General features: G+C 45.6%; 3 protein-coding genes across 4 annotated transcripts; 2 read left to right on the forward strand and 1 right to left on the reverse strand.

Moving 5' to 3' along the window:
* Positions 1 to 479: 479 nt before the first annotated feature.
* CIDEB (cell death inducing DFFA like effector b) lies at positions 480 to 5585 on the forward strand. The gene is made up of 5 exons (XM_036735923.1): positions 480 to 742; positions 1097 to 1241; positions 4328 to 4477; positions 4801 to 4991; positions 5083 to 5585. The coding sequence occupies exons 1-5, from the start codon at positions 684 to 686 to the stop codon at positions 5213 to 5215; spliced, it is 678 nt and encodes a 225-aa protein (XP_036591818.1). The 5' UTR covers positions 480 to 683; the 3' UTR covers positions 5216 to 5585.
* NOP9 (NOP9 nucleolar protein) lies at positions 5557 to 16456 on the reverse strand. Its single transcript, XM_036735920.1, has 10 exons — positions 15950 to 16456; positions 15221 to 15661; positions 14858 to 14968; positions 14481 to 14622; positions 14182 to 14374; positions 13902 to 14042; positions 6862 to 6981; positions 6435 to 6671; positions 6105 to 6210; positions 5557 to 5816 (listed from the first exon to the last, which is right to left on the reverse strand). Exons 1-10 carry the CDS (start codon positions 16155 to 16157, stop codon positions 5659 to 5661), a joined length of 1857 nt encoding a protein of 618 aa, XP_036591815.1. The 5' UTR covers positions 16158 to 16456; the 3' UTR covers positions 5557 to 5658.
* On the forward strand, positions 16324 to 25223 carry DHRS1 (dehydrogenase/reductase 1). Of its 2 annotated transcripts, none has more exons than XM_036735922.1 (9): positions 16324 to 16586; positions 17583 to 17762; positions 20894 to 21037; positions 21279 to 21358; positions 22613 to 22745; positions 23110 to 23247; positions 23881 to 23950; positions 24324 to 24404; positions 24645 to 25223. In XM_036735922.1, exons 2-9 carry the CDS (start codon positions 17613 to 17615, stop codon positions 24779 to 24781), a joined length of 933 nt encoding a protein of 310 aa, XP_036591817.1. In that variant the 5' UTR covers positions 16324 to 16586; positions 17583 to 17612; the 3' UTR covers positions 24782 to 25223. The 2 variants fall into 2 exon arrangements, with proteins under 2 accessions (XP_036591817.1, XP_036591816.1); XM_036735921.1 differs by lacking the exon at positions 16324 to 16586 and adding an exon at positions 17030 to 17308.

Below are 25223 nucleotides of genomic sequence, written 5' to 3' on the forward strand. Positions count from 1 at the left end.
GTAAAATGAGCTGGAGAGAGAAATGGCAAACCACTCCAGTATCTTTGCCAAGAAAACCCCAAATGAGGTTGGGCACGACTGGAAAATGCCTTAACAACAAATCACTCATGTTGCCCAAGTCTGTAGACTTCTCAAATTGCAGACCTCGCTTCTCCATCCCATGTTTCCTTGAAAATTGTAGTTTTTAACTTTTCCAGCAGGTGGAAGCAAATCCCTACAACAAACTAAGGGCCGTTAGTGGGGGAAGCGTAGGTTGGGGGCCCAGCAGGATCACCGGGCAGAAACTGACCCTAGGAGTGACCTCCAAAGAAACAGATAGATAAGCACTATGTTCCCATTTCCCAATTCCCTCTTACTCTCAGTGCCCATTTTTGGCTCAAGAACATCAAGGTCCCACCAGATTCCACCAACTCCCCCCAGGCCCCTCCCCTTTTCTCTTCCCCCAAGTCCCAGCCCTCTTGGACTTTGCCCTACTTCCTGTCCAGGCATGGGGGCCAGAGTCCGACCCTGACTCATTCCCCACAACCTCTTCTAGTGTTTAAACCCCAGGCCGGGTCATAGAAATCAACAACAGCTCTGCTGAGAGTCAGACCAAGCCCCCGATTCTGAACCAGACCTTTAAGGGAGGAGTCCCCTAGAGAAAACTGTAGGACGGAGTTGTTCTACCATCACCTCACCTCATCATGGAATACAGCAAGGCCAAAGACTATATCTCAGCCTTGAACCCTACTTCCCTGCTCAGGTAGGTCCTTTCCTATTAACCTTTCTCTTCTCCTACCCTCCCACCCCACCCAACATCAGGTAAAGTAAATATGGGGTATAGGCTGGACTATGGGCTAGACAGAAATATCCCCTCTTGGATGCCCCCAGGTACACCATCCAGGCTATCCCATCCATGCCACACTGAAAAGTGTCCCTCCCACCCAGCACCACCTCTTCCCACCTCATCCATCTACCCCCTATGATATATTTATCTTTTCTTTTCTAAGCCTATCTCAAAACCATCTCTCCCACTTTCCCCTCACCCCCAAATACTTGTGGCCCTACTCACTATGCCCTGCGCTGATCACTTCTGACATTTTCCCCTGACTCTCAGGTCAGTGTCCAGCATGGGTTCTGAGTTTGGTCGTCGGGTGTTGGCTTCAGGTTCTGCACCCCAGCGTCCCTTCCGTGTCTGTGACCATAAACGGACCACTAGAAAAGGTCTGACAGCTGCCACCCGCCAAGAACTGCTAGACAAAGTGAGTGGGGCCTGAACGTCTGTCGTCCATAGATCTGGGTCCTTTGGCCAAAGAATGGTGAGAACATGAGACAGTATGAGTTAGACTCAAATATACAAACTATCCATTACAGAGAGATGATGAATTTAGAGTGCAGAATGAGACATAGATATTTTAGGTACAGCCACTGGGAGTTTGTTTTGCTTGGTAAGGTATATTTGTTACAAAAAAATTTGCTTTTTTTCCCTCCCCAATGGGGTGGAGAGTAGAAGAAGGAGAAGATAGATTTGTTTGTCTTTTTTCAGTTGCATGAACTTTCAACTTCCACTATATTGTTAGTTTTACCACAAATCAGGAATAATCTTTAATTATATGTAATGCAAAAACAAAACATCAATAGAAATGAAAGTAGAAAAATATATTAATAAATGGAGAATTTAAAAAGATTTTTAAAAGACAATGTGAAAGTGAGGGATATGAAACACTGGCAGGAGTGGTTGTAGACTCTTCTTACCTTAAGTTTAAGAATCAATCAAATACCCAACAAACATTTATTAAGTAACTATGTGCCAAGTGATGCTGACATTCTGTTGGGGCAGGGGGGCAGGGAGGGAAGAGACAACATATACGTATATAAGAATAAGTACATAATAAATATAAGATAATTAAATACAAGCTGGGGAAGGCACCAGCAGTTGGTGGGACCAGGAAAGGCTGCATGTAAATAGAAGTTGCTGCTTGACATAAGTCTTGAGCTGAAGAGGGGTTGCATTGCAGGTATGGAAGATGACCAGAAAAGGCATAGCAACCTGAGGTTGGTCATACTGTATGGGGCACTAAAAGAAATCCACTTTGGCTGGACTATTAAGAGTAGGAAGGGGAATGATGTATAGTGAGGCTGAACAGATAGGCTGGGACCCACTTGTAAAGGATTTTAAAAGAAATATTATCTCATTTCTCCTCCCATTGTGTAATGCCCTAGGTAGCTACCTAGTTTCAGCTCTTATGGGATTTTCCCAAGCTAAGATAGTTCAACCCCAACCTATTGGTATGGAGTTTTTAGTCAAATGAAAGAGTTTATATTTTATCCTAGAGGCAGTAGGGAGCTACTGAAGTTTGTTGAGTAGGGGAGTAACAGTCTGATCTGTACTTAAACAAAATCACTTTTGTCATCCGTATGGAAGATGGATTGGAGCAAGGAAAGACTTGAGGCAAGGAGATCAATTAGGAGTCTGTTACAACAGGCCAGCAGGGCTAAACTAAGGTGTAAGGAGTGAGGAGATGGACACAAGAAGTATTGAGGTAGAAATGGTGAGATTTGGCAGCTGCTCGACTATATAGGATAAGGGAGAATGAGTCGAGGATAATGCCAAGGCTGTTGGTGCACTTAATAGAAATAGGAAGATTTGGTAAGAGAGGTAAGTCTGTGGGGGTGAAGAGAAAAAAAGAAAGTTTATGTTGAGTTTGAAGTGTCACACATCCAGTTTGAAAGGTCAGTTGGTGAATCAGTTGCACAGATTAAGATCATTAAACTAATGGGAGCTGAGCAGGTGAAAGAGAGAGAAAGAGAGAGAGAGAGAGAGAGAGAGAGAGAGAGAAGAAAGGGGAGAGAAGAGAAGAGAAAGGGAAGAGGAGAGGGAGAGAAAGTGAGCAACCAGGACAAAACTTTGGGGTACACCCCACAGTCAGGGGATTGATGATGAGGCAGCAAAGGAGAATCAGGAGATAGTAGTCACTAAAGCCCAGCAAAAGTATCCAGGAGGAAAGGGAGCTTAACGGCACCAAATGCTGCAAAGAGGTCAAGGAAGATGAGACCTGAGAATAGGCTATCAGATTTGGCAATTAAGAGAACTTCAGTGACTTTGGAGAGAGGTTTCAGTTGAGTAACAAGGTTGGAAGCCAGGTTGCAAAGAGAAGCCTAAAGAGACACTTGCCATGAACAGATTTAAAGCTGAAAGAGATCTCAGAAATCACCTAGCTCAAACTCCTTATTTTATAGAAGGAGAAACAGAAATCAGAAAAGTTGTTACTTGTCTAAAGTCATGTAGATATTAAGGGTTAGAGGGAGTCTAAACTTGAACTCGGATCCTTTGGCTCTCAACCAACAGCACTTCCACTGTACCATGTTGCCCCTCCAAACTGAATTAGGGACTATCATGCCTCTCGTTGTTCAATTGTGTCCATCTCTTCATGACCCCATTCGGGGTTTTCTTGGCAAAGGTATTAGAGAGGTTTGTCATTTCCTTCTCCAGCTCATTTTACAGATGGGGAACTGAGGCAAACGAGGTTAAATGACTTTGACCAGCTAGCAAGCGTCTGAGGCTGGGAGTTGACCTCAGATCTTTCAGGCCCTTCGCCTACCTAACTGTCCCTATCATGCTCATCGGCAGGGAAATAGGCAAGGTAATCTCTAGAACAATGGTGTCAAACTCAAATAAAAACAGGGGTCACTAAATCATTCATAGTAAGGATCCCTACTGTCTACCTACTGACTTAGAAAACCTCATATTAACATTATCTGTGTTCTATTGTATTATTATTTTGCTATTTCCCAGTGACATTTTAATCTGTTTTGGGCAGCACTTTGTGAGTAGTGTAGCCAGCAGATTTCATATTTGACTCCTCTGCTCTAAAGGGCCTGACCATCTCTTGGTACTGACATTCTGAAAGCTAACGGTGGAGAGGCGTGTGTGATAGCAGAGTAAATGTCAGAGGTGGTGACTATTAAAAGCAGGGAAAGCCTGGAAATGCAAATGCTCTTGCTGGGAAGAGAAAACAGAAACACTTGACTCTAGAGTAGTTCTTGGCAAGTCTTTGCAGGGGAGAGGTAGAAAGAACCACAGAAGAACCCATGGAAGAGGTGAAGGAGGGAGCTCCAGGTAGGGGAAAGGATGTGTCCTCGAGGTGGCTGGGGATGAAGGCTGAAAACAGAAGCTGGAGAAGAGTAGCACAGAAGAAGGACTGAGGGGGGAGAAAAAAAGCAAGAGTGATATTTAAGGCTGGGTGGGATTCAGGATGGTGAAAGAGACTGGCCAACAGATTACTAAGGATGCTGAAGAGAGAGGAGTGCCTGACAGTATCTTCTTCCCTACCTCCTTATTGGGTAGGCACTTGAGACCTTGCTACTGAGTGGTGTGCTAACACTGGTGCTGGAGGAGGATGGGACAAGTGTGGAGAGTGAAGAATTCTTCCAGATGCTGGAGGATGACACAAGCCTGATGGTCCTAGAGGAGGGACAGAACTGGAGCCCTGTCAGAGTGAGTGTCCCACACATGGATGCTGTGTCACCTGACACATGCAGTCACCCCCACATCCCCACCATCCTGCCTGGCCCTCCTATCCCTGATGGGAGAGCCTACTATCTGCTACTTTAACCTAAAAGGGATCCCAGGGGAATGGTCTAAGATGGAGAGGTGGATAGGTGAGTTAGGTGACACAAGGGAAAGAGTTGTGGGGAACTAGACAATCTGAAAGGGCTCCCACATGGAAGTTCCAGGGATTGTAGATCGAAGCCTGGACTTTGTGGGAATTTGGGGTGGTTTGTCAGGAGGATCTATTGACCATAATGGTTCTCTTCTAGAGTGGGGTGCTCTCATATGGCCTGGGCCGGGAGAAGCCAAAGCACAGCAAGGACATTGCCAGCATCACGTTTGATGTGTATAAGCAGAACCCCCGGGACCTCTTTGGCAGCCTTAACGTCAAGGCCACATTCTACGGGCTCTACTCCATGAGCTGTGATTTTCAAGCACTTGGTCCCAAGAAGGTGCTCAGGTCAGTGAACAACACCCCTAAGACTGGCCAGTGGCACCACCACTCCTGGCCTCCACCCCTCTGATTGCCTTCCCTTAACTTCTTTATTTAGAGAGCTCCTGCGGTGGACTTCCACGCTGCTGCACGGCCTGGGAAACATGCTACTGGGTGTCGCATCCACTCTTCGCCACGTAGTGGAAGGTGCTGAGCAGTGGCAGCGTCAACGCCGGCTCCAAGCCTACTAAGTACTCTACCCCATCCTTAGGCTAACGATGGAGTTATCATGAAACGGAGGACATCATCTCCTTATTTACACCTGCTGCTAAACTGGACATAATCTCCACTAACGCTCATACCTGATATTTTCTATGGTTCCCATGAAGGCCCCCTGTACCCATCATCCCCAGCTACAGTAGCCACCACTGACCAAGGGGCTATATTCTAATTCCTTACCAACTCTTCTCCCTATCCCTGAGCATCCCGGACCTGATGACGAGTCCTCCCAGTATGTCCCCCTTTCCCATTAATGCCACCCTCCTCCCTCCCAGAGGAAAGAAAAAAGAAAAGAAAAAAATTGACACAAATCTCATTTCCAATAAAAATATAAAAATATTTACTATTAGAATTTCTCAGTCAAACTAAGCCAGTTGCCCCTCCCAGCACTGCTCCATGCCCAGGTCCAAAGACCTCAGTCTCCAAGTACGGTGCTCAGGGCTTTTCTCCGCTTGGCTACTGCCCCTTGCTGCTGTTCCCAGTCTCCTCGTCGCTTCAGGAAAGTGCCCAGTGCCACATTTCGGGCCACGTGATGGCCAAAGGGATCTCTCATCAGCTTCTGGTTCTGTTCCCCTGTGAAGAGAACCACTTCTAACATCAAAATCACCAGGCAGCTAGGTTCCCAAGCCTGAAGCAAAGACTTTACCTAGGGTAAGGCTCCCTTTCTCTCCTTTTTACCCTGAAGCAATCCTAGAATGAAGCTGACATCTCACTCCCCCAAAGCCCAGAAGGTGAGAAGGAAAATTGGGCTGCAAATAACAAGTTTGCAGACCTCAAGTACAGAGTTTAACCCCATTCCCACAGGTGCTCAGATGCCTTGGATGAGAAAAAGGATGGTCAAGGAGAAGCTCAGGCACTCACCCAACTCAGCAGCAATCTCCTTACGAGTCCCCAAAGTTGCTTCATTCCAGATGGCATCCAGCACTCGACTGCCATGACGGCTGCAGGCCAGAGCCACATAGTGTCCCTGGGGAGGGAAAAACAGGAGAAACAGGTCTCAGGACAGCTCAGGTGAGGAAGGTAAAGAGGGCATGGGAGAGAAACAGTGGTCTACAACATGATGTGTCCTCTGGTACAGAAAGTGGTCAGAGGTTTCTGTCAAAACAGCCAGGTAATTGGAAGAGCATCTTATTTGAAAAATTGGAAGTTTGGAATAGGAGAGAAATGAAAGAAGGATGCTGGAAGCCTGACCTTGAGGCGCCGTAAGATTCTGCGACGCTGTTTTCCAGTCACGGTAGAGCTAGTTAGCACAGCATCCAGGACATGGGAACCAGCAGGGCTTTGGGCCAAGGCCAGAAGCTGTGGTCCTTCCATAGAAGTCAGACTTGGAAGCACAGGGCCCAGGATTGAGAAGTGCAGCAGGTGCTGAAGCAACAGTGATCCAGGAACAGTCACTTCCCCCAGGGGCCAAGCTGCAGCCACCTCTAGCTGGTGAAAAAATTAATATTAAATCTGGGGTCAGAAATGTCAAGTGAGGGTCTAGCCCCATTTCCAGTTATTTCTAACTCAGAAAAGTCAGGAACTTTACAACCCGCTACAGTCAAGGGTTTAAAATACAAGTTTCTTCCTAAGAATCAGGGTATCTGCTTCTGTTAGCCATTCAGAATTCCCATCTCACCTTGTGTTCAGAAGGTACATCTTCTTCCTCTAGTCCATAGTACACCTCATAGGCTGTCAGGGAGCCAAAGAGGGGTACACATGCCACCTGCCTCGATGGGGGTTCTGCACAGTGGAACGCCTGTAGGGATGAAGAGGAGGGATACACCATGGGTCTGCAAACTCTTTATCCACATACTTTAAGGCAAGGTTTCTTAACCTAAGGTGCATGAACTTTCTTATGCATTTCAAATCCTATGAGAAAGGGTCTATAGGCTTCACCAGACTGCCAAAGGGGTCCATGACAATAAAAAGGGTTAAAAATCCCTGCTAACGGGAATTAGAAAGCAAAGCAGCCAGAGAAGCACAAGAATATATCTGAGCACTGGAAGAACTAGACATGAAGAAGAAAAGAAAGGGATGGCAGAGAGAAATTAAGATTTACATATACAGCATTACTAGTAATAAAATTCCTTGAAGATATCTCACAGTTGCTTCTATTTGCATTAAAACCTGGCAGGCTAACATGACAAAACAGGAAAATGATAAATGTTGGAGAAGATGTGGGAAAAGTGGAACACTAATGCACTGTCGGTGGAGTTGTGAACTGATCCAACCATTCTAGAGAGCAACTTGGAACTACGCCCAATGGGCTATAAAACTGTGCATACCTTTTTTAACCCAACAATACCACTTGTAGGTCTGTATCCCGAAGAGATCATACAAATGGGAAAAGGACCCACATGTACAAAAATATTTATAGCAGTCCTTTTTGTGGTGGCAACGAATTGCAAATTGAGAGGATGCCCATCAATGGGGAAATCGCTGAACAAGTTGTGGTATATGAACGTAATGGAATACTACTGTTCCATAACAAATGGTGAGCAGGCGGACTTCAGAAAAACCGAGAAAGACTTACATGTACTGATGCTAAGTGAAGTGAGCAAAACCAAGAAAACACTGCATACAGTAACAGCCACATTGTGCAATGACTGACAGACTTAGCTCTTCTCAGCAATGCAAAGATCTAAGACAACTCCAAAAGACATGATGGAAAAAACTACCCACATCCAGAAAAAGAATTATGGAGTCTGAATGCAGATCAAAGCATACTATTTCCTTTCTCTTTTTTTTGTTTCTTCTTTCTCATAGTTTCTCCCATTGGTTCTAATTCTCCTTTACAATGTGACTAATGCTAAAATATGTTTAATGTGAATGTATCTGTATAGCCTATATCAGACTGAACATCATCTTGAGGAGGGGGAGAAAATTTAGAATTCAAAATCTTATGGAAATGAATGTTAAAAACTAAAAATAAATAAATAAACAAATAAAAGGGGAAGGGGAAAAAAAACCTGGCAGGAATATGCTAATTGCCAATCAAATCAGGCTTAGTTAAAAGCTGCCAGCAAAAATGTCAAAACCAACCAACAAACCTAATGGATAGAAAGCTGGCATTCAAGCTAAGAAGGCCCCAGGTTCCAGGCCCATCTCTGACACATATTAGCTCTATGAACAATTAATTTTATACTCCATGCCCTAGGAATCACTCCTGGACTAAGAAGGTACCCAACAGTACTGGTGGTGAGTTTCCTCACTGTAAAGTTCTCTGAACAATAAAATCACAGGTCCAGTCTCCATCCCTTTATAAATTCTAAGAGAGAGGTGAGGAAGCAATGCCTTTCACATGTGGACAGACTGTGCAAAATCATTTCTACCAATACCAAGGTACTCAGGTACAAATTGGTTTCTATTTTAATGGAGATAGAAGGCTAAAGAAACAAATCCTTGACCTTCAGGTTATCAAGGAATTAAAATCTTCTATGAAAAACAAAAACAAAAAGAAAGAAAAGCTTCAAGAAATAAAGAGGGAAGCAGAGTAGAATCTTAACCTATCAGGAAGCTGGAGGTTCAGAGCATGTGACACAGGAGAAGGAAGGGAAAAATGACTATTGAACATTTGGAGCCGAATAACAAACACAATGCTATTCCTGCAGCAGAAGGGAAAGCTGGGAACTCCCAAAAAGGAGCTTCTTGTGTTCCATTAAAAGATGATGTGGAACCACAGATTCCATTAGGAGACAGGTCACGTAGTAATAGCCAGAAGAAGCAGGGAAAAGAAAAAGTTAGCTACTCATTGGCCTGACATTTTTAACAGTGAAGAAATCTGTTCTCTCTCCAGGGCACATACCCTAGACAACCGAGAACCTCCCAGGATTTGTCAAACTGATGACCTTTCCTACTCAAAGTGCTTCACGTGGGGATAAATAATCCTGCCAAAAGCAAACTAGAAAGCACTGACAATTATGAAATTCTGAGGAAGACACTGAAGATCTTGAGGGTGCAAGGAGTTTTCATTACTACTGTGAACTTTAAGTAGGTAAGATCTAGGAAGTGAACAGCTAAGAGAATGAGATTTCGATTTCTAAACTATGATTTAAAATGTAAGAATGGTAGATTTTGGCTGGGGATGGAATGTTTCTTATAAGGGCCTATAAAATATATTTACTTGGAAGTCTTTCAAATCTGATCAAGAGTGCTTTAAACTGCCCACATATTTGCCAAACCATATATCATAGCCACAGCATTTAGTAACACGGAAAGGACAGCAAAAAAAGAGTATTCACAAGAAAATATCAAAGAACAACAAAGTTAAAACTCCATGGCTTCCATTCCCTAATAGGTAAGTGTTCAAAGGATATGAACAAACAATTCTCAGAAAAAGAACTTCAAACTATTAACAATCACATAAAAGAATACTCCAAATCCCTAATAACAAAAGAAATGCAAATCAAAACAGTGAAACTTCACCTCTTACTGCACAAATTGATGCAAAAAGAGAGCAACAGTCAATGTTGGAAAAGTTGTGGGAAAATAGGCATACTGGTGCATTGTTGGTGGAGCTCTGAATCAGCACAACCATTCTGAAAAACAATTTGGAATTATGCAAATAAAGTGACTAATATATCCATTCCTTTTGGCCCAATAATTCCATTACTAGGCTATCTTCCAAGAAGGTCATTAATAATATACAACAAAATGTTTATGGTAGTACTTTTTGTGAAAGCAAAGGATTAGAAACAAATCATATGTCCTTTAATTGAGGAATAGCTAAAGAAATTGTGGTACGTGAGCATAACGGAATATTACTGTGCTGTAAGAAAAATGAATGTGATGAATACATCATGAACTAATGCAGAGTGAAGTACGCAGAGCCAAGAAAAAATTGTACATGACAATGACTACAACAATGTAAAGAACCATAAACATTAAAAATCAAAAGTGAGTATTGCAAAATTATGAGAAACAAGTGTGCTCAAGAGATATAAGAAAATACTCCCAACCTACCCCTTTGCAAAGGTGGGAGGTCCAAATGTGTAACTACTGCACATATTTTCAGACTTTTTCAATGTATAGATCAAGTACGTTTTTACCTCTTCTTTTGGTCTTTTAGAATACTATTTATTTTAAGAGATGGCTCCCTAAGAGGTGGAATGATACTGAAACTACGGTAATGTAAAAAAACAAAAGAAATCAATAAAAACTTATTTTTTAAAAACTCCATGGCTTCAATTGTCTTTATGTTAATGCGCAAAGGATGAGTAATAAACAGGGTAAACTAGAGATACTAATACAGAAAGGCAAATTTGAGCAGACCTGGCAGGATTGGAATATGTCAAGACTGAAATAGGAGTATGGAAGAATGACCTTTATTCAAAAGGTACAAAAATGATAAATTAAAACATCTGTAGGCAGAAACATGGTGGTGAAAGAACGTGAGTAAGGACCAAGAGTGGAGAAACAGAAGCAATATCGTCATAAGAATATACTGTAGACCACCTAGAGAGGAGGTATATTAGGCTAGAAGTGTTAGAAAACATCACAAACTCAGCAGAGGTATGATCTAGTAATGATGGGAGAATTCAGCTTAGCTGGATCTATGATGAAGCTCTCACTGGGAAAAGTGAAAAAAAAAAGCAAAGCAGCTGATAAAATCTTGACTTGCGTAAATGACTTCGCTCTTAAAAATGTAATAAAAATAATAGGAAATTGCTATTCTGGAAAAGGTTCTGACAAAGAGAAACTTAAAATGGAAGTAGATATGATAAGAAGCAAACAAGTGATCACCCAATCTTAGAATTCAGTATAAAATACAAAAGAAAGGCCAGGCAGTCTGACACACCCTTGATTTTGGAAAATCTCATTTTAAAGAATTCAGAGAAAGAACTGGCAGGAATCAATGTGAAAATTTTGTAGAAAAAAATCAGAGAGGGGTGGTGAAGTAATTAAAAAATAAAATTCTAAAGAAAAGAAGAAATGATTCTTTAAAAAGGAAACTGTCTAAAAATATTGTGACTTTGTCAGAGGAACAATCACCAAACTCAGATTTTTTTTAAATGAATCAATCATTAGGTCTTTATTAAGTGCCTATGAGTCAGACACTCTGCTTCATGAATTCTTTGTTATTGTTGTTGTGTTTGTCCTTTGTTCTCAAAGAGGACCATGACATCACAGAATGATGACGAGACCTGCAGTTGACTTTAATTTGAGGGAGGGAGGGATGTGCAAGGTTACCAGCCTCACTTTCTCCTCCAGAGCCATCTGGGTCCAGTGGCCTAATATTCACCAGGATAACTGGAGATGGCCCAGGATGCAATGGGAGGCCCTGGCCCTTTTAGGCTAAGATCTTTTCAGGTTCTCACTTTGAGTGAGGTAACACTCATTCAGTGAATAGGCCTCTTTAAGAAGTTAATCAAGGGATGGGCTTCATGAATAGACAGCTGAACAAGAGCAGGTAAAGAAGAACATCAGGAGTATTGAAGTCCATAATAAAAACTGAGGCTGCTGCAGAAGAATGCTGAGAAAAACAAAATGGGCTTCTTTTTTTGCTATGGTGGAGGGCAGGAAGAAGACAAAACGAGGAAGAAGACCAATGCCCAGGGTGAATGGTGTGATTAAGGGACTGGCAAGAAAACTTGTACTTTTTCTCTTCCAAAAAAGAAAGATCTTTGGACTGAAGAGAACAGAACAATAATGATTCATGGGGAATAGAGAATGCAAGCTAAGGGAAAAGAATATAAGCAAACCCAACTGCTTTTAACAAATTCAGTGATAAACTAGGATGAACCATACATGTGACTACTGACAGGACCAACATATGTGATACTTCAAAGATTATGGGGAATGGGAATGTAGGACAAATGCCCAGGGAAGGGTCAATATCATGATTTACCAAAGTGGGGGAAATGGTTAGAAGGTGAAACCTACAAATTATGTGCCACGCAATGGCAAGATTCTACAATGCATTATTAAATGAGGGGTTTATAAGGAGTTAGGAAGGGAAGTGGTAATCACTAAGTGCCAGGATGGCTACCTCAAGAATAGACGATGCCAGTTATAATCTCATTTCATTTTTAAATCGGCTAAGTAGAGAATGCTACAGACCAGTGGTTCTCAAAGTGAGGTCTACAGATGCCTGGGGGTCTCTGAGAGCCTTTCAGGGGATCTTCAAGATCAAAACTATTTTCATAATAATACTAAGGTGTTTTAATTTCTAATGCAGTAAATATAACCTGCATAAGCAAAAGCTCTTTGTGGGGGTTTTCAATAATTTTCAAGTGTCAAGAGGTCCTAAGGCCAACATTTTTGAGAGCTGCTGTTATTACAATTTGACAAAACATTTAAAGCATATTTACCCTTATGGAGAAATCTGTGGTAGGGCACCCAAAGGATCTGTCCTTGGCTTGGCATCAGTCAACATGCTATCTATGATTTGGATAAAAGCACGAATTGCATGCTTGTCAAATCTGCTGATGGCATAAAACTGGGAGGGCTAATGAATACCTTGCACTACCAAGTCAGGATCCAAAAAGATCCTTAAAGGCTAGAGAAATGAACCCAATCTAATTAGATTAATTTTACCTGGTATAAATATGAAATTCCGCACACTGGTTCAAAAACACAGTATGAGGGCAGCAGAGTTAAGACAACAGTTCATGTGACAAAAGATTAGGGGTGGGAAGTAGGGGAGGATATTGGTGTCAATAGATTGCAAACTTTAAGGTAACAGTGAGACTCGGAAGACAAAAATATTAATGTTATCTTTGGTTGCAATTAAGAGGAGTATAGTGTCCGGAATCAGAGATGATAGTTCTGCTAGTCTCTACCCTGGTCAGACCATAGTTAGGTAACTTTATTCAGTTAAGTGCTACAATTTAGGAAAGATATTGACAACCTGGAGAGCATCTAAAGTAAAGGTTCTTAACCTTTTTTGGGTCATGGACCCCTTTGGCAATGTAACAAAACCTATGGATTCCTTTTTCTCAGAATAATGTTTTTGAACATATAAAGCAAAATACGTGGAATTGTAAAAGAAGTCAATTATATTGAAAGTCAAATATATTTTTTTTAAAAGTTCACAAACCCCAGTTTAAAAATCTCTCTTATTTAAAGGGCGAACAACAAAGAAAACAAAGAACACACTATCTGAGAATGCACAGGACTAGTACCATTTTCAGGTATCTGAAAGTATCTGAAGAACTGTCACGTGGGGACACTAGACTTGAAGAACTAGTGCTATTTTCAAGTATCTAAAGAACTGTCATGTGGAGAGACTACACTTGGTCCCACAAGGATGAACTGGGAAAAAGGAGAGACATTGCAGAAAAAGAGATTCTTGCTTAATGTAAGGAAAAGCTTTCCAAGAATTAGAACCATTAGAAAATGCCACGGATTGCCTTGTAAGTGGCAAGTCTCCCCTCACTAGAGTGTTCAGCAAAAGCTGGATGACTACTTGGCACTACCATGAAAAGGATTCTTGGATGGGTAGGGGTTGGACTTGTTAGCCTTCAAGATCCCTTCTGAGTCTAAAATATTGCTTTCTGTTTGGGACAGTGAGCTCTAGCTTATACCCGTGTCTTCTATAAGTCTTATTTTTCTTTCCATGAGAGTTGTTAGGCCATGAGGGCCCTTGGAGCCAAAAGGGAAAAGAATATGAGAGAAGGCCTGAGAGGGGGATCTGAAATAGGGGAATAGCAGAGGTCTAGACTATACCTCACCTACCTCCAGCAGCAACTGCAGAATCTGGGCCTGGTGAGTCCCAACTCTACGGCAGGCACCCACCAAAGCAATGACTACACCTGGGTGGCCTTGTGCCAGCACAGCTTCCAGAGCAGGACTCAACTCCTCAAACACTTGGGAGAGCTGAGGGTAAGAGATGACATGCAATGAATCGCAGACCACTCCTCAAAGCACTATTAAACTTTCTTACCCAACTCCACCTCCTTAACCCAACTCCCCAGGCTTTCCCCAATCCTGCTCTCCTCTATCCCATCACACTTACCAACTGGGGGGTGGTAATAGCATCAAGTAATCGCTGCAAGGGGAAGTTAGCAATTGGATGGGCCGCTAGGGACTGCAGCTGCCCCTGGAAGTGATCCTCAAAGAGGCTCTGTAGCTGTGGAGGTTCTGACGCCAGCAATACCCGTTCTAGTAGTCTGGAGCTTGTCTGGTCCCGTAGGAATAGCAGCAAGGGGCTAGGGACAGGGAAATGGCAATAAATCCAAATAAATTCTACTCCATCCTGTGTACCACAATACATCCTGACCACCAACTTGTGAAGACTGGAAACTTTCCTCTAACCTGCTATCAGCCGCAGAATTTCGAGTACTCAGGTATGTGATCACAGAATCACAAAGACAGCCACAAGCCTTGGGAAGTTTCCGATGCAGTACCTGCAGTGCTACTTGGAGGCAGAAACTGGAGACCTTGTCAGTGATGAACACTGTGGAACAGGATAGGAACATACACAACTTCTGACTCAAATGACTTTTCTACCCTCATTCCTCAAAAGCAAACAGAGTAAGAAATGAAAACAAAAGATTCAGTGAGAGTCATAGCTAATACCTGCATAGGTCCCATCAAGTGACTGGGGCAGTGCCTCCCTTCCACATTAATGGCCCCCAAAATGTGTTCTCTTGTTCTGTTTACTGATTTAAGCCCTTTCTCAGTCCCCTCACCAGAAATATCCTTCAGAAAACAGGAACTCAGTTCTTGTAAGCAACTCAAGAAGGTATCAGGAACCTCAAAACTGGCTGGCTTCCATTCCCGAACTGGGGCCCGCTGGCCATCTGAAGTTAAGGCAAGAACATATGTCTTCGTAAAATACCAAACCGATTTCAAAAAGACTGAATTTCCGCAAATGAACAAACGTGGGTTTCACTGAAAGAAAAATATTACAGTTTGGGGAGACTGCTTGTTTTTTCCCCTCTATTCCAGGTGACTTCAAACTAGGATGAGAACTCCGCCCCCCACCCCCCGAAAATAACCACGAGGGATCTCATCATGACCCCAACACCACCTCCCTCCCCTAGAGAACTCACCAAGTGACTGGGGACCTCGGGGTCTGGCTACCTCAGACTCCAAGATTGTCCCCCCTAACACCTGTAGCAGAGTCCTGACCACGAAGCTGCCATGAGTGTCTCCACTGTAGAGGACTAAGGCATCACGCACCTCTGATGCCAGCTTCAGCACCAGCTCCTCCAGACTCTCGAGGTCTCCATCCTTTACGACTCCTTCTTCCTTCTTAGTGAGAGCCTCTGGAAATCGGGGCAGCTGCAGCATGATACTTTGCAACACGTGGGCCCCGCTTCGGTGACAAGCCACGGAGCTTAAGTGAGGTAGGAGAGCCGCCAGCAACGTGCACAGCGGGGCCGGGGGGCTGCAGGACAAGAGCTCCTGCAGCATGGCGCTGCCCGCCCTGTCTGTGGCCAAGGCCACCGCCTGCGTCTCCAATTCCTTCAACACGTTATGTATCAAAAGCTCTGAAAAAAGAAAAAAAAGTCTTTTTTTTTTTCCTTTTGGTGAGGGGAGGGAGATTGGGGAACTATAAACACACAAGCCCCCTCCTCTCTCCAGGTTCTTCCTTCAGTCCCTTCCCCAACACCCCGGGCTGCCTCTCCCTTCTGGGCCCCCCACAGAGTAACCCCCTCCCAGGAGAATCACAGGCTACCTTGCCCCAAGCTACCGGCACCCACCCTGCGGTCCCGCCCACCCCACGCCGGTTCCGACTAGCCCAGTGGACCCGGCTTCTGCCCCATGCCGCCCCGTACCGCGCTCCTCCCCGCTCTCGGGCGTCTCCTTCAGCGCCTCTAGGGCCCGGCGAAAGTAGGTCAGCGACTCGGGGGCCGGCCGAGGGTGCGGGTTGGGAGCCGGCCGAGGGTGCGGGTGAGGGCCCTGCTCCGACCGCGCCCGGCCCCGCACGCCCCTGCCGGGCCGGCGGTGCCCGGCTCGCTGGGGCAGGTGTGGGCGCACCCCCATGGGAGCACGCGCAGAGGTGACCCTGGGACCCCGGCCACGTTCCCTCGAGCGTCGCGGTCCCAGCTCGAAGGCCGCTCCTCGAAGCGTTTCTCCACGGCGGTTCGGCGCCGCGGTGCTTCCGTCATTGCCCCGCGACGGCCGCCTCCCAGGGGGAAGGGGGCGTCTTCCCCGGCCGGGCCCCGCCCCCCGTACTCGCCCTCCTCGGGCCAGCGTCCAAGGTGTTTTGGAATACACTTAACCGTCCCAAGGCGCGCGCTAGTGGGCTGGGCGCGAGGATCCCCGGGAGCGGAGGCGGCGACTGCGCGCGCTGGTGACGGGCGGGCGCTTCCGCGGCCGAGCCCCGCCCACGCACTTCTCGGGCCCGGGTCCGCGGTGTTCGAGAACGCAGCTAAAGGTTCCGAGGCGCGCGCTCGTCCGCCTAGGCTCGAGGTACCCCACCCCCCCACCCCTGCTCTTCCTCCCCCACACTCCGGGAGCTGAGGCTGCGTGCTGAGGGGAAGGGCAGGCCGAGCCCCGCCCACGCAGTATTCGAGTCCGGGTGCCGGTGTTCAGCAACGTAGTCGTCCGCCTGGGCTTGGGGGTATTCCCTCTTTTGCCTCCCCTACAACACCCCCCCTTCCTCCAGCTGAGGCTGCGTGTTCAAGTGACGGCGGGCAGCTTCCGCGGCCGAGCCCCGCCCACGCACTTTTCGAGCCCGGATCCCGGTGTTCAGCAATGCAGTTAAATGAGGCGCGCGCTCGTCCGCCTGGGCTGGGGAACCCCTCCCCTTTACCTCCCCTACACCCGGGGGGCGGAGGCGGGGATTGCACGCTGAGATGATGGGCGGGCAGCTTCCGCGGCTGAGCCCGCCCACGCATTCCCCGGGTCAAGGTCCAGTGTAGCTGCCACGTAGCTGAAGGTTCCGAGGCGAGCTCTTCTGCTTGGCCTCGAGGTACCCCCCCCACCCCCGCTCTGCCTCCCCCACACTCCGGGAGCTGAGGTTGCGTGCTCAGGTGACCAGAAGACAGCTTCCCCGGCTGAGCCCCGCCCACGCACTCAACGGGTCAGGGTCCAGGGTGTTCTGCCACGTAGCTGGAGGTTCCGAGGCGCTCTCGTCTTTTTGGGTTGAGTAACCCCGGGTGCCGAGCCCTTGGCTGCAGCTGCGAGTGCAGGTGACCCGCTCTTCTCTCCTTGGGGCTTCAAGCTGATCCCTGCCGCTGCGCCTCCCGGGGTTGGACTGGGGGGCTCCGGGGCACCTCGGGCGTGTGCCTAGCCTGGTGCCCCCTGTGCGAGGGCCCCTTGGGCCGGGGGAGGAGGTGTGCGAAGCCCTTGCGTACTCAGTGCCCTCTCTCCTCCACTGCCGTGGCCTCCCCTTTGGCCCCTGGGCCTTCTCGGTCATCGACGCTTCTGCAGCCGCGGGTGCATTCGATTGCTTTACTTTGGCAGGTTAACCCACCCCCACCTCCCCCCGTTACGATGTTAGGCTCCCTGAAGGGTCGAGTATGTGTGGTGACAGGAGCCTCGAGGGGCATCGGCCTGGGCATCGCCTTGCAGCTGTGCGAGGCAGGAGCCACCGTCTACATCACAGGCCGAAAACAGGACACCCTGCAGGCCGCGGCTCAGGAGGTGAGCTCTGCACCACCCTTGGCGTCAATTACTCCCCAAGGGCCAGTCAGTCAAACCAGCAGTTACTGAACTCTGTACTGGCACTGGAGAATCAAAGTCAAACAGTAGGAAGCTCCCCTCCCTCCCTCCGGTAGTTTGCACTCCAAGCAGGTAACCACAGGTGTATGGGCCCTTAGGGGCCTTATCCCAACGGGCTCTCCCAGATGAGTCTCATCTTCCTCTGAGGGTTCTAGGAGCTCCTGCTTCTTAGCGGTGTGTATGGGGTGGTGATTCTCCCCCAGTTATCAGCCGAGAATCTGTAGTCAAGTGGCTTTTAGAAAGAGTCATTTACCAAAGTGGACCGGTAACAACAGTTGATACAAAAAAAAAATTCCCTCTCCCCCTAAATGTTTGTGACACATCCCCCCACAAGTACATGTAGAGGCCAGGGTGAAATGTGCTCAAACTTTGAGCTCGTGGCAGAGAGGTAACTCATAGCTCTCGGTTGCTGAAAGACGTTTTCTTCCATTCCCAAAGTGCTCTAGTTTCCTTTAAAGCCTCGTGAATTTGCTGCCAGCCTCATTTGCGCAGACACAAGCCATCGTGGTCCTGTCGAGATAATACTAGGATGCTTTATATTTGATCCTGGAGATAACAAGGATTCATTGGAGTTAGTGGAGTGGGCCGGAGAGGATGGCATTGCTAGATGTTCTCTTTAGGAAAATCACTTTGGTAGCTGAATCTCCGAGGATAATTGTAGTCAGTGGACATTAATTGAGCCCTGATTCTGTGCTAGAAATTGTGCTGAGTGCTGTAGATAGAAAGAAAGGAAAAAACACAGTCCCTATCCTCAAGGAGTCTGTCTACCTGTTAATAGGGAGGACAACATACCAAAAACGTGTGCGTATAAGACGTATACAGTGTAAGTGGGAATTAATCTCAAAGGGAAGGGTTGATATGATGAGGGCCTGCGCTGGGTTAGTAGTTGTTTGTAGACAAGGGAAGGTATGTGAAAAATATCGTGAAGGTAAATGACGAGGCTTGGCAACAGGTCAGACGCGTGAGTGAGGCATCAAGGTCACCAGCTGGGGTAACTAGGAGGCTGGTGGTACCCACAATGATAGAGAAGTGTGGAAGAGAGGAAGGTTTGGGGAAATAGATAATGATTTGTTTTGGGCATACTGTGTTTGTGATGCCTATGAGACATTAAATTTGAGATGTCCGCTAGGCAGTCAGTGATGTGATGCTGGTGGTCAGGAGAGAGATTCTGGCTAGATAAATAGATCTTGAGAATCATCTGCATTAGAGATGATAAACCCATGACAGCTGGTGGGTTCTCCAAAGGAAATAGTATAAAGGCAGAAGAGGAGACCACTTCAAGTCACGATGGCTGCTAGTGTGGGAAGCAGACTGCCCAGCTCCCACATACTTATTCCAGCAAAATCCTGAAGTTTGTACCAGACTGAATAATCAAGAAATTCATTGTGAAGCTACAGTACTGATACTTTAACTCCACAATTCCACAATAAATCAATCTGAAGCCCAAAAGCACAAAGGGTCCTTTTACAAGCATAGAGTAGCTGCCCAGTGGAACCATAGATGGACCACATACAGACTTGGAAGGCTCTGTGTCCAGAGACGGCAAGAGCAGGAGGTTCCCCCAAGAAGTCAGAGTGGTCGGAAAGCCCCAGGAAACAGCAGTCTAGTGAACAATGACCAATACTGTGGCAGTCCTCAGACCAGGACTTCCACCCTCCCCTCAGGTTTGAGGGCCCCATACTCTCTGTCTTAAGAATCTGGAACAGGCATGAGAAACCTGCAGCATCAAGACTACATGTGGCCTTCTAGGTGTGTGGCTGCAGCCTTTTGACTAAGTCCAAGTTTTACAGAACAAATCCTTCTAGATTCTAGAAGATCAAGTGCTCTGAATCTTAAAGATTCATGGAGCCATGACTCAGGAGATAGAGGTGAACACAGGACAATATATGACCAAGGGTCAATCATACCATTCAAAAGTGCAGCTGGGTACAGCTGCCAGGTACAAGGTACAAGGTACAGGTACAAGGCCTGGCCTTGGCAAAAAGCCCCAATTCAGGAACTAAACTGGAGAAATGAATAAATAAAAAATAAATAAAGTGAATAAATAAAAAAAAGTAAATAAAAGAAAACAACCAGTATAAAAATTTATTACAAATATAGAGATCCTCAAAAAGGAGAAACTTTTTGAAACAAAATGGGTTTTCCACAAGGAGTACATATAAATGCCTAGAAGAAATTAAGCAAGAGATTTCAAAATTAAAAGCTCTTGAGAAAAAAATTAGAGAACAAGTAACTTAGTAGAGAGAGTGGTAAATCTTATCCAAATACTGAGCTCCCTGAAAATTAGATTAGATTAAACAGAAATCAGTGATTCCTCAAGAGCAGGAAATAGAAAAAAAAATTAAAAGACAAAAATAGTAAAAAAAAAATATATCTAACACGCAAAAAAAACTTCTGCAAGGCAGACCAGGGAAATACAATTTAAGAATTGTTGGGGAGGTGGCATCTTGGAAAACTATGATTAAAAAAAAAAGCTAGACAAATGCAACTAAGAAATGATAATAAAAATTGCTATAGTTATTAGAACCAGAAGGCAAAGTGACCTATCATGTTAGGAACAGCAAGATCAGTTTGGCTGGGGCTACAAAATGTGTGGAGAGCAGTAACTTGTAATAAAGCTGGAAAGATAGGATGGGACTGGGTGGTAATGAGCTTCACCAAACAAGAGTTTAGAGTTGATCCCAGAACAGTGGCTCCCAAACATTTTTTCCTTCTGCTTTGTCATGAGGAATCAAAGTGTCCTAAAAGAGAGTCAGCTTCCATGTGTCCATGGGATTGAAGCTGTAATTGCAATGGCAGCTATAATCCATACAGTTAATTTGCTGTACCCCTTTAAGAACCCTGGAATTCTCAGGAATCCTTTCTCTGTATCTGCAATTCCTTGTGCAGGCACCAGGGGGTAGCCTTACTCCATTCACCCAGATCTGCTGGCCTCAGAACTAGGACTAATTGAGTACGGAGGAGGGACCTGCTGTGATTTATACCTAAATACAGTGCTGGGGCAGAGGGTGCTGATATGGATTCATGGGACTCTTGTGTCCATCCCACCTCAGGCACAATCCCGAGGGGGTCGATGTGTGCCGGTGGTTTGTGACTCAACCCAGGAAGATGAGGTGCGGAGCCTGTTTGAAAGGGTGGCTAGAGAACAAGACGGGAGATTGGATGTACTAGTTAACAATGCCTATGCTGCGGTCCAGGTACCGTTCACCAACTCTTCCCCCCGCCCCCCTTTCCCTGGCCTACCAATGGTTCCACTTTTTTTTTTAACATTCTAACTCCAGGTTTGACTCTTTTAATTGACCCTTAGACCCTGTTTGCCCCAATTCCCATCCCTCTATATTTGAGACTCTTCTGCCTTTCGAGGCACACTCCCTCCTGCATGCACTCCCCACCCCAACTCCCCCCCCCACCTCCTATCTCATTCCTCATTCTTTTTAGACCCTCCTTTCCCATATGAACAAGCCATTCTGGGAATGCCCAACCTCTCTATGGGATGACGTCAATAACGTAGGACTCCGGTGAGTACTACCTCTCCTGATCCACCCTATAATCAAGGGACCAGTTGTCCTTCTTTTCAGTTAGTCTGGTAGTTCAGAACTTTACCCATCCTTTTACTTCCTCATCAGCCTCTGCTTGCCTTCTTGTTCCCCCATGTCTGTCTTCTCCCCTCAGTTCCCATTGCCCTCACCACTCAGAGGCCTCACCTGTTCTTCAGTGTACCTTTCATCCATGCGAGAGAGCCTTCAGCCTCCCATCTACTTGCTTTTACTAACACCCTTCTAGAAAGCCCCCCAAATTAAGAAGGTCAAGAAAACACCTACCTCCCCTCCAGTCTGCTTGTTAGTTGTGGGTTTTGTTTCATTTTTTTAAGTTGTAAAGAATACAGAGTTATAGAAATCTATCAAACCTCTGCTCATTTGAGAATTAGCATGTGGTTACATCTTCCCCCTCTCCATCAAATAAGTACACTCTGTCCAGTCTTAGTAGCGCACATAGGTTGGATTGAGGAAAGCATACTGCATCAGTATTGCTATTACATAGAGGTACATCAGAAATTTGAGGTAGAAACCATATCATTTCAAGCTTATTCTGGATATTAAATGCACAAATTGTATCTACTTGCCGCTTTACTGAAAGACATTATGTGGCTTGACTGTGGGACTTGGAGATAGGCAGACCTGAATTCAGGTCACAGCTCTTCATTCTTACCTGTGTGACCTTGGACAAGTCACCCTTGCGGGCCATCAATTACCTTTTTATGTAAAATGGAGATAATAATGCCTAAAGCAGGTGTCTCACTGGGTTATTGTAAGATTTAAACAAGATAGTGTATGCCCAAAGTATTTTTAAAAACCTTAGGGCATTTTGCAAATGCTGACTGTTATTATTAGTGTGCTTAGAACCCTGTTTCACGTGTCTAATTAGGATCAAAAGAAGGATTGGAAGTGTAACTGAAGGGATATAGGTTCCATACAAGCAAGAACATCCTGAAAGTAAGAAATGAGGTCTTCTAAAATAGGAGACCAAGGGCTGCAATTGGGCTTCCTTTTCTGGAGGTCTTTGAGGACCTGAGTCTGAGTTGTCTAGGCAAGCTTCTTTGAAGGCAAGATTAATAAAGTATCCTCTAGAGGGCCCCACCAACCACAGCGAGAAGTGAGAACTCATTGCTTGGGTCCCCAGAGGTTAAGCCCTTGTCTACCTGCTCTTCACAGCACTCAAAGCACGTAGTTAGGCACTGTTACCACCTGTACCTCACTTCTTCTTCCCTTCAGAGGCCACTATTTGTGCTCGGTTTATGGAGCCAGGCTAATGGTGCCTGCCGGTCGAGGGCTCATCGTGGTCGTCTCCTCAATTGGTGGAATGCAGTATTTATTCAACGTAGCCTACGGGGTGGGCAAAGCAGGGGTAAGGTCCTGGTGGCTGGGAGGTGGAGATGAAAGCTTGGCAAGATTCAAGGAAGGGGTTATCACCAGATCATACTGGGAAAGATAGCTCTGGCCCTTCATATACAGACCTTCCCTTTTGGTCTCTTAAGGAAACAAAAAAAAACCCATATCCCAGACTCTTTCCTGCAGTTAAGGGGGTTTTATGCTGTGGAAAGGGAAATAATTTAAGGGTTTCTGAGTAGGAGAGGGTTTGGGGTTTGTTTTTTTTGATAGGGAAGGTTCTGAAGTTGGGGGCAGGGTCATTTATAGATAAAGCTGGAAAAACAGTAGTGGAATGAAGACAAAGGATCATGGCTTTCATTTCTATCCTTTTTCCTCTATAGTGTGATAGGTTGGCTGCAGATTGTGCCCATGAGCTACAACGCCACGGTATTGCCTATGTGTCTCTTTGGCCAGGGTTGGTGAAGACAGAGCTATTGATGGAACATGTGAACAAGGAAGAGGGCTTCTCGACAGATGTGGTTCGCAAGAAAAGGGCATGGGAGTGGTCATTTATCCACCTAATACATAGGCACAGAACCCAAGGAGCCGTACTAGATTCAGCCTTGAGGGGAGTTAATTCAACTTCCATTCAACATGTATTTATTAAACCTTTTGTGCGCAAAGCACTGTGGTAAGGCTATGGAAGGGTACAACATTTAGGTAAGGCATAGTCTCTGCTCTCACAGATTTAGTCTAACACGGATTTGTAAATAGAGCTGGATTTGGAGTCAGAGAACATGGGTTGAAATCCCTGTTGTGTAGCCTTGAGCTAGTAGTTTTATCTTTCTGGACCTCAGTTTATTCTTATGCAAAATAACAGGTTGGAGTATAAAACTACTAAAATGTTTTCAGCTCTAAATCTGTGACCTAGAAGAAAGGCAGTAGTAACTCTTGGAAAGCAGCATAATGGGGCTCTACTTCATTGTCTGAGGAAAGGGCAAGGAAGAGCCCTTCCTCAGAAGATTTTCTGAGGGGAGAATACATTCTTCTCCAACCCTAACCAGGCCATGATTTGGCCGCTTGAGGCGGGACTGAGAAGAATGACAGTAACAGGTAGACTTGGGATGATGCTGTTAGACTAACAGTTCATATCTTCTGATCATGCATTGTAGCTGAAAAAACGCGTTCCAGATGGGGAGACCCCAGAGCTGAGTGGCAAATGTGTGGTGGCCCTGGCAACAGGTAAATCAATGGGATGGGGGTGGCGGGGCTTGGAGGATGTGCTACCCAAAACATCATGGCAATGTGTAGAGCTAACACAAGCCAGAGCTGGGTTGTTCTCCTGCCTTTTGGGGGCAAGAGGGAGGCCAATAATAATATTATTAGAGACCTTGGGAACTGTATTGGGTAGATAAACGTAATTTGATTAACAATATAATCAACATCCCCAGACCTGGAGGTATTATATACTAGAGGGTGTCTCCCTAAAAGGAAGGGGCAAAAGGACATTGCTAGCCATGGAGCTAGAAACTCATCCTTCTGAAATTCCTAAGGTAGATACTTTCACGTTAGGCTGCCCCCTTCACTCTGTAGGCATTGAGCTTTCTGTCCTCAGATCCTGACATTCTGCGCCTGAGTGGTCGAGTTCTGCCATCCTGTGATCTGGCTCGAAAATATGGCTTTAAGGATGTGGATGGTGAGAAGCTGCGGGGCAAGGGAACGAAAGGGGAAATGTCCCTATGTTCTCAAACTTTCCTTCTTCCCCCATCCATTTTCTACCCTTTTTCTTCTACTTCCCTTTCCCACCATTTATTTTGATTGTCCCTTCCTCCCTTCTTTATCTCCCACTGCTCCCACTTCCAAGGTTTGGGGTAGCTCAAGGGTGGGGATTGAAAGTCTAATCCCTCTAGCCCAGTTTTCCTTCCTGTTGCTTCAGGCCGCCCTGTCTTTGACTACCTATCCCTGCAATCAGCATTTTCTGAGGCTCCCAGACTGGCCTGGCTGGCCTCTTATGTGCCCAGCTTCCTCCGTGTGCCCAAGTGGATTATGACCCTTTATTCCAGTAAGTTCTGATCTTACCAGCCAGCCAAGATGAAGGGGCAAGATTTCCTGTCTTCCCAAACTTAGCACAACTGCTTTCTACTCTGCCACAATCATCAGCCATGGATCAAGGAGTGATTTGACATATTTGGATAAGAAAAGTTAATAATTCCCCACATTCCTGGACTCTTGAGCAACCCCTGCCTTTAGGTGAAGATTTCAACTGGGCCCGTCACTATATCGTCTGTATTTCTCCCCCATGCAGCCAGAGGGACTCCTGGTGAGAAGAGCATTTGGGATATGGCACAAATTCTGGTCTTATTTGAAACAATGGCTAGCTTTGTGACTCTTGTGAGATCTAATACTACTTGTGCTTTTGCTTTGGTTTCTTTTCCTTGTTCCTGTACCTTGTTTTACCTTTTAATGGAAAAGATGCCTGGGGTAAATAAAGAACTAAATTCAGTTATTAATTTAA

This window comes from Trichosurus vulpecula, chromosome 8 (assembly GCF_011100635.1).
Source record: "Trichosurus vulpecula isolate mTriVul1 chromosome 8, mTriVul1.pri, whole genome shotgun sequence".
NCBI classification, from domain to species: domain Eukaryota; kingdom Metazoa; phylum Chordata; class Mammalia; order Diprotodontia; family Phalangeridae; genus Trichosurus; species Trichosurus vulpecula.

Excerpts from the sequence above, each read along its gene's own strand:
- CIDEB (XM_036735923.1), top strand. The coding sequence starts at position 684 with ATGGAATACAGCAAGGCCAAAGACTATATCTCAGCCTTGAACCCTACT. Across the intron at positions 1,242-4,327 it reads GCCAAGAACTGCTAGACAAA|GCACTTGAGACCTTGCTACT; the intron begins GTGAGTGGGGCC and ends CTTATTGGGTAG. Across the intron at positions 4,478-4,800 it reads AGAACTGGAGCCCTGTCAGA|AGTGGGGTGCTCTCATATGG; the intron begins GTGAGTGTCCCA and ends GTTCTCTTCTAG.
- NOP9 (XM_036735920.1), bottom strand. The coding sequence starts at position 16,157 with ATGGGGGTGCGCCCACACCTGCCCCAGCGAGCCGGGCACCGCCGGCCC. Across the intron at positions 14,969-15,220 it reads CCGAGGTCCCCAGTCACTTG|ATGGCCAGCGGGCCCCAGTT; the intron begins GTGAGTTCTCTA and ends CCTTAACTTCAG. Across the intron at positions 6,672-6,861 it reads ATGTACCTTCTGAACACAAG|CTAGAGGTGGCTGCAGCTTG; the intron begins GTGAGATGGGAA and ends TTTTTTCACCAG.
- DHRS1 (XM_036735922.1), top strand. The coding sequence starts at position 17,613 with ATGTTAGGCTCCCTGAAGGGTCGAGTATGTGTGGTGACAGGAGCCTCG. Across the intron at positions 21,038-21,278 it reads ATGCCTATGCTGCGGTCCAG|ACCCTCCTTTCCCATATGAA; the intron begins GTACCGTTCACC and ends CATTCTTTTTAG. Across the intron at positions 23,248-23,880 it reads AGGGCTTCTCGACAGATGTG|CTGAAAAAACGCGTTCCAGA; the intron begins GTTCGCAAGAAA and ends CATGCATTGTAG.